The sequence below is a fragment of the Sarcophilus harrisii genome, chromosome 1, assembly GCF_902635505.1.
Source record: "Sarcophilus harrisii chromosome 1, mSarHar1.11, whole genome shotgun sequence".
NCBI lineage: Eukaryota > Metazoa > Chordata > Mammalia > Dasyuromorphia > Dasyuridae > Sarcophilus > Sarcophilus harrisii.
In genome coordinates, this window is record NC_045426.1 from 190,013,040 (window position 1) to 190,026,038 (window position 12,999).

The 12,999-nt window shown below is 32.7% G+C and overlaps 1 protein-coding gene across 11 annotated transcripts in view; it reads right to left on the reverse strand.

The window, feature by feature from the left end:
• Positions 1–12,999, reverse strand: part of MCTP1 (multiple C2 and transmembrane domain containing 1) — a 679,042-nt gene that overhangs the window by 284,647 nt on the left and 381,396 nt on the right. For 6 of the 11 annotated variants that reach the window (XM_031949394.1, XM_031949312.1, XM_031949363.1 and 3 more), the window contains exons 6-7: positions 12,592–12,636; positions 7,149–7,187 (exon numbers count right to left, since the gene is read on the reverse strand). The exons of 3 other annotated variants lie outside the window; for them this stretch is intronic. In XM_031949394.1, the coding sequence (XP_031805254.1) occupies positions 7,149–7,187; positions 12,592–12,636 (84 nt within the window). The remainder of the gene's footprint in view (positions 1–7,148; positions 7,188–12,591; positions 12,637–12,999) is intronic. 2 more of the 11 variants (XM_031949490.1, XM_031949290.1) reach the window with 1 other exon arrangement.

The following is a 12,999-nucleotide window of genomic DNA, read 5'->3' on the forward strand; positions in this document are numbered from 1 at the left end:
TCCTCTTTGATTATGAAAGATAAACAACATGTCTCTGAGATCAGGTTTTTACGCAATCCTTCCTGATTCTTTAAAAACATTAACAAATGAAATCAAATCACATCAGTTAATGAAAGGATGAATTTCCCCATGTTTATGACTGCAAATAAAATTTCTTTAGCATATACCACAAACATATTAACTTGTTAAGTACTCCTATATATAATGTAGAGGAAACTACCCATGTTTGTTGCTTTGTTTCACAATATTCCTTCCCATACAAATAGGTTATCATGAAGGAAATGGTTAAGCAAGAAATCTCAATTGTGGAGCAAGAGTTGAGGAAGATGAAGAATTTAAATGAGACATTGCTTAGAGCAGGGAAGATGGAAAGGCCATTTCAGTGGCAATGGATCTGCCACATTTGACATAGCATATTAGAAATTTATGCCACCAAATTCCTAGTAAATTCTAAGTGATAATTCAGTCTTTCTATTTAACCAAAATAATTCCTGGCCAGCTATTTAGAATTCATTGAATATCTCCCAAATCCACCAAAGTTCTGTATCCTTCGAAAGAAAACAGATATTACTCATTCCCAGGATCGTGATTAACTTACAGGAGTTTTTCAGACATCATGGTTCTAGGAACTTTATTTAAATGACTTTGAAAATAAGAAAAGTAGCTCTTCATTTTCACTCTATTTTGTGTCGTTTGCTTGCATTTTGTTTTCTTTCTCATTGTTTTTCTTTTTGGTCTGATTTTTCTTGTGCAGCACGATAGTTGTAGAAATATGTATAGAAGAATTGTACATGTTTAACATATACTGGATTATTTGCCATCCAAGGGAAGGGGTTTGGGGGAAGGGAGGAAAATTATGGAACACAAGTTTTGCAAGGGTCAATGTTGAAAAATTATCCATGCATATGTTTTGAAAATAAAAAGCTTTAATAAAAAGAGAAAAAATAGCTCCTACATGGTCATGGATTTATTTCTTCTGCTTTTTTAAAGGTAGCCTTGATAGTTTTGGGTGACTTTGTGCTTGGGTAACATATATCACGGGCAGCTAGATGGTATAGTATAGGGTACAAAATTCTAGAAAGATCTGAATTTAATTCCAGTCTCAGACATTTACTAGCTGTGCGACCCTGGACATATCACCTGTTTACTTCAGTTTACTCATCCATAAAATGAGCTGAAAAAAGAAATAGCAAATCACTTCAATACCTTTGCCAAGAAAACCCCAAATGAGGTCACAAAGAATTAGACACAACTTAAGCAACTAAACAACCACAACATAAACACCTGGTCATTTGCAGGTAGAAGCTTTCTTGTTTGCATTAAAATGGGTGTCATAAAATGTTATTACTCTATTACTGTATCACTTTGGGTGTATTTTCTGTTACTAGTAATATTTTTAGAATAAATAATAAATGTTTTAATACTGTTTATAAGTTTACATATAATTTAAATAATGGGGAAATTGGCATCACAATTAATTAATACTAAAATGATGCTAAGAAAATTTTATAGATTGTTTGGAAGGTTGTTTGGGTGAATTTTTAAGGACATTTTGAGGTAGCACAGAGGAAGATATGCTATGATCTCATGTGTATCACAAGTACACAATGAACACTGGTTAAAAACAAGATTATTTAGCTAAAGGTGACATATTCCTCTCCTAATTATCACATTTTATTTCTTTCCAGTAAATATACTGGAATTTAATAATTAAATACACTCCTGTATACTGCAAGAGATAGTGATACTAGAATAATACTCTTCTTCATCTCAGATCCTTCTCCCTGGAGTGAAATTATACTTCAAAGCATATATTTTTACTAGAAAGACAACCCCAAAACCCACATTACAGTTACAACCACATTACAGTTAGCACATATTTTTTTCTTCATTTGGATCTTGACATTCACTTAGTGACTTATTTAATTTCCATTTCATCAAACTAACTTTCAAATAAACTTTTCTTTGTCTGTCTGTCTCTTTCAGACACACACATACACACCCCCAAAAAACAAAAAGAGGTGTGTGTGTGTATGTACATATGTCAATCCCCACATAATGAATATATGTTGTTTATAAATTTATAAGTATAATTTATTGCACTATATAAATGATAAGAAACTTATTTATATATAAATATATTTGCATATGATATATTTATATATAATTTATATATTTACATGTACACATTCACTTATAGATGTCATATGTTAACATTTGTGACCTATAGTGTATCTCCCCTTTACTTTCTTCCTTGAACCACACCTTCATCATTTTGTTATAAACATTGCCTGGACAACACACTTCTGATTTGGATTGGTAAAAAGGCACAGCAAAGACGGCAATGACTTTTAAGTATATCAGACCTTTGTTACATGGGGTTCATCTTTGGTAGAACACAGAGCTGGAAGGAGCCTCAAAAACCATTTTACTGGCATGGGTGGGAGGGGAAGGAAGAATGAAGTATAGCAGTTAATTCCCCAAGTTGGCAAATTCAGAAGCAAGATTCACTCTCATACCTCTAAATCCAGAGTCAGTGGATTCAGTCAGTCTCTGAATTGTGCTATGATGCTTCCCCATTTCTTACTGATTAGAAGCAGGATGGGGTGATGAGTGTTTCATGGTATTATTTAGAAATAGATTCTATCAGCCATTTCTTCAGCCCAAGATGGACATCTTCTTTGAGTCTAAGTTAGCAATATGCTTTCCAGTCCAGAAGAATGATATTTTAATTCATTTCAACAGTCAGTGAATTTCTACTATGTTCAGGATGTTGTGCTTGGCCCAGGGAATAAATACAAAGTTAAAAATGAAATAATTTCTGTCATTTAGGAATTTTTTGTAAATCATTATATTCTCCTATGTTCTACTTGTAGAAATCAACATATAAAAAGTAAGTTTATTAAAATATCTATTCAGAGGAGTACAGCTGTGTTATTGTGGATAGAAAGCTGATTTTAGACTCAGGAAATATGGAGTTCAAGTACTGCCTCTGATATATATATATTTGCTATATATTGAGTGTTCTTTACAGAGATGAAATTACACATTATTTCCAGGCTATTATATATTTAGTAGTAATATTAAATAGTAAGAACAAAGTAAATTAGTACATTCTTATTTTCAAATTGTTACCAATAGTAGTAATAATTTAATCAAAGAAATCTAATGCAAAAAGAACTTGCCTCAGAAATTTCTATCATGTCTTGAGCAGGTATGGACTATCTCAAAAGTGTTAATGCAGTTTTAAGGTCTTAAAACTTCAAACTTGACATTTTGTACTGAAAACATTATTTCTGATCATGGCAAAGATGATGCAACATATTACAAAGACACTCACATGTATGTATAGAAGCATACATATACCCACACCTGATCTGTGTGGAGAAGAAATTCGAGGGTAATAACAACATCACCTCCAACTGGGTCCATCAGGAAAGGGCTCCTGAGGGAAGTGTGTTTTTATATGAGACATTTTAAAGTTGAATCTGAATTATTGATACTTTCTCATGATTAGGTATAAACAAAACCATAAATTAAGCCCTGATTTGCTTACTGATTTTGAGTTTAAAAATGCTAACATTTAAAATTTAGTACTCAGCTTTTACAGTGTGAAAGTTGGCTCCAACACATCCCTAGATTCAAGATTGTTATGTTCGACTCTTTGTGACTCTGGGCCAAAGTATGCTTGTACTGTCCATAGGATTTTCTTGTCAAAGATATTGCTGTTTCCTCCTCCAGTGGATTAAGGGAAGAGGGGTTAAATGACTTATCAGGGTATGCAACTAGCGACTGAAGTCACATTTGCACTCAGGTCTCCTGATTCCAGGCTTGGTGCTCTATCCACTGAACCACCTGGCTACCTCCAAGATCCAAGGTACTGGTAATTTATTTCTCAGAAAAGTGTGTTTATTAAAGAAATGAGGGATTTTCTAGAACTTTGTTGAGGAGAGAGAACATTACAAATATGAGAGATATCTTTGACAAAGGCTTGGAGGTGAGGGATAGGTCACATTTAACTGGATTGTAGAGTGAGTGAGACAGAGGAATGTAAAAAAATAGGTTAAAACTTGATTATAAAAGGGCTTTAATGGACAGAATGGTATGCATTTTATTCTGGAGGTGAGAAGATGCCAGCAAGCTTTTTAAGTAAGGCAATAATAGGGGAATGACACAATCAGATATATGCTTTTAAGAAATCAATTCTGTAGCTTTTTAGTGAATGGGTAGGAGAAGAAGAGGTTGGAAGCAGGGAGACCACTTAGGAGGCTACTGTCACACTCCAGATAAGATGTGAAAAGGCATGAATTAGGGTGGAGGATTCAAATAATTTTAAAAATACGATTGTTCCTAACATTTCTGTAGTCCTTATTTGCAAGATATCCAGATTATATCTATGCCATTAAAAAAATCTCCAAAAGTAATTTCTTTTATCTTGTGACTGATGACAATGTTTATTAAATTTGTTGCCATGAGACATCCACTAATTTTGAAATCTTTCCTAATGCTCTTGTACTCTTCTTCTATTCCCTATTCAGACCAATTACTAATAACTTCATATAACAGAGAACCTTCAATTTAGTTTTCTATAAAATCTGTGTTAGATGCTTTTTCTAATCTGAGTCTATATTAAATCATAAGGATATTCTCTCTGTATGACACCTGATAACCTTTCATGTTAATTATGGATGTCTGTTATGTTTGATTAGAAAGCAATGGAAAGTAAAGTGAAAGTTTTCTTACTAGAATATTAAAAGACTTATTGTTTTTTTCTTTCTATGGGGAAGAAGCTTTTCTCAAAAAGACATTGCAGAGCAAGTGCTATTAATGTATGCGTGTCTGTGTATAGAACTTACCAAATCCACATCAGAATAATATTTTAAATGCATATTAGAAATACACTTAAAATATAAAGGAAAACAATTATTCTGAAATACTGTTATCAAAATTAGTATTTTTAGATGAAGTCATGGAACCCAAGAATCCTTGGGAAGAGAAAAATCTGGGTTCCTCTCTCTTCTCCCTTTAAAGCCAAATAATCAAGTTTCAATTTATCTTTACAATTGGGTTTCATATTACTCTGTTTCACACATTTTATATTCCAATTATACATAATCTTCCACCTCCAAGTCATTGTACAAGCTATCTGCCATATTTGTAATGTTCTCCCTTCTCACCACAACTTCAGCTTGTTCATTTTTAGAGGCAAGATTACTATCATCTACGCACTTGAGACATGATAGAATTGTCAAGATGTTCTTGTTATATTAGTTTGTATTTCTTTGGTGAACATATTATTTTATATTTCAATTTGGAAATATCTTTTCTCTCATTGCTCAATTTCCCCATTAAATATTTTTCTCTCATCGTTCAATCTCTCCATTAAGTCTTATACAGTAAAGAAAAAAGAAGTCATTTTAGACCAAGAATACAAAACTCTAGAGTACTATATATAAGAATCTAAATATGCGTTTAATTGCATATAGCAGGTCCTATAACTTTAGTGGCAAAGTAGAGAAAAATACCTAACAGAATATACAGATATGATTCTTATGAAAAACATCTTAAATAATTCATAAATAATAGACATATTAACTTTATTTATTTTTAATAAAAACAAGCACATATTTTTTCTTAAATACCCTGATTTGGCTTTTCAGACATAGCCCTAAAATCGGATATAATATGCTCATAAAAATGTCATCTCTCTATTATTTTGTGAGGCAGCATTAATAAAACAAAATATCAAAAAAATTTCACTGTTGCCAAAAAGAGTGTCATCCTGCTAATCATGCTACATCTGAATTGTTTGGGGAAAGTAGAGATCCACATATGAGAATGCCATATTTTTATTGAAGTCTATTGTAATTCAGGGCACCCCCAAAGTCTTAATGCTGTTTTTAAGCTGCTTAAAATGGCAATAAAATTTTGAGATATATATATGTTATCTATAGAATAGAAAAAAAACCTATTTTTTTTAAAAAAAGTTTTAAAAATTATCACAAAACTAACAGTTTTATTATATAATATTAAAATGTAACTATAAAAAGAGGAACCTAATATAAATAGAAATCTAGAACTTTACGTTCCCCTAAATAGTCTTTTACCTATATACACTAAAAAACTGATGCCCATGATCAGGGTTAATAAATACCTAACCAGAAACACATAGAAAATATACATTTCTAAATGTAATCATATACCAACAAAGGATTCCTTTCCAAATATTTCTATCATGAAATGTAGAAATTATATGCATCTATTAAAAAGATAAACCTGATTTTAAAAGTCGCCAATAATCCTCTTTGCACAAAAAGAATTTACATATATATCATGAACCTTAAAAATACCCATACACCTTACAAATATTTCATGTTTTCATCATTTAAAAAAGTTACATACAGAAACAACAAATGTAAAAATAAAAGAAGAAAATGTGATTGAATTAGGAAGGGGGGGGAAGCTTGCCATGTACCAGGGTCTAAAAAAAGTTGTCATGACCTTTTAAAATGAGCATTGACTTTTTAGAAGAAATAGGAGCAAATGATATTGGGGAAAAAAACAGCTATTGGACTCAGACTGCACTCTCATTCCTGATGGTCCTTTTTTTTTCTTCTGAAGAGAGAAGGGAAAGTACCTGGAACATTCTACCCTCCAGAGGAGAATGTGTTTATATACCAAAAAGATAGTAGGGCTGCAGGGCCCAGTTTGGAACATTCCACTCTTATTTTTCCAAAATAGAAATGCAAAAAATTGAAGAAATGAAAAAAATCTTTCTTTATTGACACTGCCCTGAGGGACCATCTCTTAGTTTTTAACCAGTTGCAGTGACAAAGAGATTTTCTAGACCCTGTTGTGTGACAAAAATCAAATGCTTAGGATGATGTGAAAAAGTTAGTGAAGGCAAAGCAGATCCCCCTCCGAGATTGTGGTGGGGTTCACTCAGTAGAGTGGCTTTTCTTTTTAAAAATGCTTCATAAGGTTGGATTAAAATGTATGAGAGGGAGAAAGGTTGAGGTTTGTTGTTACTTTTTTTGGATAGTGATGGAATTCTATGGTAGAGTTTGCAGGGTTATGAAAAAGATTTAGTAAAATAGCTGACAGTTCTTTTCAGAAAGAAATGCTGAAGACCACATGCTAAGAATTACCTTACTTGATCTTTTCCAACTCTTCCTCATTAGCATGGTCTGTAAATGAAATAAAGCAGTTTAATTACCTTTCTACTCATATACACAACAGGGCTGCCAAGTGACTTAAAGGACCCTCCACCTTTTTTTTCTAAGCTCTCTAAAAACAAACACTTGACAACAACAACTATACAAGACAAAAATAAAAAGAATAACAACAGAACACAACTACAAGCAGTTTTCACATTCAAGCAGTTTATCTGGTAAGAACTTAGGTTGGGTATTCTTTTACTGAAAGAATTCTAGACACTATTGGAAATAAAGACAACACACCTCATTTCTCTGAAATAATTTCGAATTAAAAATCATGAATTTTTTAAAGCACACCTTGTGAATGAACAGCCAACAGTACATAAAGCAATGACTTTTTTCTATTGAAGGTAACATGAATATTCACAGTCTCTATAAAAGTGAGTTCAGCATAGACTTCTCCAAAAATACTATGGAACTATAAACTTCCTCATCAGTGCTCCCTAAATCCAATCTAATTATAGTTTACCTTTATCTACATGCTAGCAGAAGTTTCCTTAAATAATAGATCACAATTTGGTTTCTTGAGATATCCATTCATTTTATCTATATAGTTGTTTTTGTTTCTGTTACTATTACTCCTACTCCTACAGCTACTGCTGCTGCTGTAGACTATAAGTCAATTATTTCATCAAAACTTTTGTTTCAAAACAATATTTGAAGCTTGCAGGAAAGAGATTTCTAATCAAAAAGTTCCTCATCAAGTTCTGGTTTTGCACTATTCATAACGTGTGCTTCAAAATTGTCTTTCTGTTGCCCAACTGTAAATGATAAAAGCCCCAAACAAGGGTTTTGCTCTACTAATGAATTTCAGAAAAGCTTTAAGAAACGGTTTATCCTTTAAGCAATGAATCTTCTATATTTTACCTTATTTTCAAAGTCCTATTTAATGTCACATAAGGTGCATAAGTTACCCAAAGGAAGTTAAGTACTACAATACAAAAAATACAGTACTTCTGGAAATGTTTGCCATATCTAGGTGGGGGATAAAAGTCAAGGAAATATAAAGGAACTTAGATGGAGAAGCATTTGGTATCCAGAACACAATAAAGAACTATCTGTTTTGAAGCCAATCCATGAGGGTTTATTTATTAGAGTATCAACAACAAGCCCTTGCTCTTAGGTGGGCCAATGCCAAGGATTTAATGTATAAATTTGTAATTTTAAACTTTTAGTGAAATTGATTAGTTTTTTTGTTTCCATAGATAATAATTATATGTGTTATTAATGACATTATAAATATATCATAGTTCAAAAAAGAAATATTTACTGAGGCTATAAAATTTTGCAAAACCTTTTCAAATGAACTCAGAAGATCTGACACACCTACAATCCCCTCTAACAGTGTAAATACAAAAAAAAATGCTTATTATGTGTGTGTGTGTGTGTGTGTGTAAATGGTGAGATGCAAGAATTGAGGGTAAGAGATCCCTTAACAGCAATGGGATCCCCTTGGCCGGTGGCAGGTTTTGCAAAAGAATTCACAAATCCCAATAAATACAGGCATGAGGTTTGTGGCAAAGAATGGGTTTATTTATGCTAAGAAAACAGTATGCTAAGAAGACAGCTTTCTTAGCGGGCAAACTCCTGATAGGAATTAGCAAAGATGGGTTTACACTGAGAAGAAAATATCTTCATCAGTGGGCTAAGTCCAGATGGGCAAATAGCTAAGATTTGGGGTTCAGAGTCATCTTTTATTAGCCTTTTGAGGTCTGGGGCTTCTTTGATCTTTGACCCCTAGCTGAGACCAGTCATCCCCGGATGAATCTGATAGACTGATTTTCAATTCATTTCAATTCTATTCAATTCAAAATTATTGTCTGGGAAGGGTGTGCCCCTTCCAGAGGCCAGGAGGGTTTGAGAGTCAGGAGTACCCTTCCCCCCAAAGGGGCCACAGTTTACATCAGCTCATAGATACATATATTTTATATATAATACATTTATATATGTCTGAGGCATAGAAAGTGGATAGAATACTGGCCTTTAAGTCAAAAAGAGATGTAGTAGAATCTCATCTCAAATATTTAGTAGTTCTATAACTATGAATAAGTCACTCAAAATCTTTCACCTTCAGTTTCTTATCTGTAAAATAGAGATGACAATATCTACAGTACTTACACATCTGTCATCTGCCTTTTCTCCCTTTCCCTACATAGAAGAGCATTTCCTATAGCAAGAGTGAGGAACATCTCACAGGTATAAGGCCTGTGAAATCATTTCCAAAGGCAACCACAGGTGATGATAAGCTGAAATCTCCATTACTAAAGTTCTATAACTTGATAATTTTGCATGGGCCATGAATAACGTTTTTATTATCAAATGGCACTTGGTAAAAAAAAAAAAACAAAAACGTTCCCACTCCTGTCCTACAGAAATTGAAGAATTTAATTTATTTAGCTTTGGCATTCTTTCCTAGGAAATGAAAGGTCCTGAAAGGTGAATGAATACTAATTCACTTAACTAATACTATCTGGACATCTTGGACAGCCTTCATATCTATCCATCTGGGACATTCTGCTGTTTGTTATTTTGCTGCCCTAATCTTTTTCATTCACAGTTTCACAGGGCAATTGCTATGATCTAATTAGATAATTGATATAAAGTACTTGGCAAAAATACTTGTCACCTATTATTACATATAATATACATATGTTATAGATCCTTATTTACTGATTTTTCCCTACTCTATTCAAGTATGTCTTGACCCCCACCATAAAAAATTAGAACCTAGCATTCCTTCAAGCTATCATTCTAAATTTTTCTTCTTTTTCTCAATCAAATTCCTAGAAAAAGCTGTCTATATTCCTTATGTCTACATTTCTCTCACTAATTTCTTAACCCTTTGCAACAATGGTTTCTGACCTCATCACCCAAATGGAACTATGTTCTCTAAAGTTTCCAATGAGCCAAAAGGACAACACACCAAATTACCAAATCTGATGGTCTTTTCTCAGTCTTCGTCTTTCTCGACTTTTGCCACAGTTGACATCACTGGCCACCCTCTCCTCCTGAACTAAAAGCTAAAATCTTTCTTCTTTGAATTTTGATGAAACATCTCTTTCTTGATTTTCCTCTTACTTTGATAAATCCTTCACAATCCTATTTTTTATTTCTGCCTCCACAATATTTCTTTCATCCAAACTCTTCTTTCTACTCATACTGCCACCATCTAGGCTCATTCTGTCATTGTTCAACTCCTGAACTATAAGATTAATCTCTCTGCTTTGTTTTCTATTCATTCCAGCCCATCTCCACACAGCTGCCAAAGAAATTTTAAGTGCAGAGCTATGTATATTGAAAAATATATCAGCTATTTCTATTAACTCTATTTTGGTTATAAAATTAAGTGATTCTCTTTAGGAAAAGTTAGTCCTAAAATAAGCCAGACTAACATAGTCTCTTAAGTCTAGGTTAGCTATAGATTTAGTGAATAGAATGAGAAGATTTTATCATTTAATAATAGTAGATAATTTAGAAGAATAAAATAATCATAAGATTGTAAGGTTTTTCAAAAGGCTAAATTTCCCTTTCTAGAAGAAGGGGGGGGAGTTGACCAGAAACCAAGTCACCCTTTCTGCCTGTTGGAGAAAGGATAGCCAAAGATTATTTTTCAAACTTCATTGATGAGGCCCTCCCCTGTTTTTTCTTAAACTAGAATCTAAATTTAGAAATGGAATCTTGTAAGGAAGATGGACGTGACTGCTAACCACTGACCCCAAGTTCCTTTTTCCCAATAACTTTCTGATTACAGAAGGTACTACCAGCAGGAAAGAACTTCAAGCATAAGATTAAAAAAGTCCAGGAGAAGCCACTGTCCAAAAACATTCTGTTCAAAATAAGTTTCTGTAATTTTCCCATTACTTCTCTTTTACTATAAAAATTCTTATCTGTAAATAATTCCTGATCTCTGACCTCTGAGGAGTCAAGTGATCTGATTTGACAGGAAAATGCTACTTTTGAAAATTAAATCATAGATGGCTCAGTAACTTTGTCCTCAGATTCCTTTTTTATTTCAGATAATCAATTTTAACAACTTAATAAATGCTTCTCTATTGCTGTTGGGCTTAAACAAGTTTCTCTAGTATTTAAAATCCTTCACAAGCTGGCTCCAACCTATAGTCCCAGTTTCATTATACATCACTACTCTTCCTGTATTCTATGCTTTCAACAAACTGGCCTTCTCTCAATTACTTGTATACAAAATCCTATTTCCATTTATTAGCCTTTGTACTATCCAACCTCCATTCCTTGATGCAATCTTTTCTCTGCCTCATAGAATTTCTCAAGACAGTGAGAAAGTTAACTTCTCTATGAAGGCTTTTAAGATTTCTTTAAATTACCAGCATTCTCTCTCCTTAATTACCTTGTTCTTGTTCTCTCTCTCTTTATCTACCTATATATGAACTTTGTTTTTTCTACCAATTCAATGCTACTTGAGAGAAGAAATTGTTTTATTTCTTTGTTTATATACTCTCAGTTCCTAGTATAGTCCTTGGTATATAAGAGGTATTTTAAATGCTTATTTTTTCATAATTTATCTTTTTTCAAGATGTATTATAGAATGATATTATTTGCCTTCCAAAGGCAAGGAATTCCAGTTTTTGAATGAATGATTCACTATAGGGAAGAATTAAGATGTAACTTGTGTCTTTCCATATGAATTTGGGTAAATTGTGTACCTGGCTTTTATATGTCTGTAAATGAGCACTGTTCTGTGGAAGGGAAGAAAAGCAAATCCTTTAAACAATCTGAAAGCTAAATGAGACTTACATCTTAAAAGTGCTCTTCCTTTTTTGCACCATGAACTTTACTTCAGCTGTAAAAATGTGTAAGTGTACTTGGGCATGTGTTGTTAACATCAAAAGCTGCTGGAATATAAATCTAAATCTCTTGTAATAATGATCAGTAGCTCAAATTTCCTCAAAGACAATAAGAGGAAATAAACAGCTTAAAATATGGTCTGTGATAGATGAGCTGAGGGGAATGATTACATTTGTAAAAGATTCCACAACCTAAATACATTCTTCACTTTCAATCGTTACTTGAGTGATGTTTTCCTTTAGGCAATTACATAACTATCACAGATTATGTTAAACATCCTAAAGCTACTACTGAAGAAAGAATACATGTCTTACAAAGTATTTACAAATCAAATTTTTGAGTGGGATATTTTCTGAAATGCTGAATACAGAAACAATCTGAGCAGCATGTTCAAAATAAATTATATCAGAGAAAAAAATCTTGTTTTAAAATTTATTTAATGAGTGCAAGAATCAATTCACTTATTTCCCAGGATTCTGCAACTTTTAACAATAGATAAGCAATTTTATATTTCTAGAGTATCTAGGAAAGCATGCAACACAAATGAACTCACTTTTATTTCATAAAGACTCCAATGATGAAATCTGTGCATTGGAATCTGTTAGAAAAAGAGTCAGAAAGATTTCATGCATGCACAATAAGACAAAACCATAAAAGAACAGGACACACTTATATAGAACAAGACTACAATTCTAAAAAATAAGAAAAGCTTCATGCAATGAGAAGAGAAAGAAGATACATGCCATGAAACTTGTTAGCATACTCCAAACAAATTTTAACTAATAAATACAGTACTGAAAGTTGAGGGGGGAAATCAAGATAATATTATTTATTTACAATTTTTTTCTCTTTAAGACTCAACTGTGTTTTCGCCGCAATCATATTTTAACCCCAAAATCTACATAACATTTTTGCCTTTTTAGGTACTATATGCCATGTTGTTTATTGACAACTGTGTTTC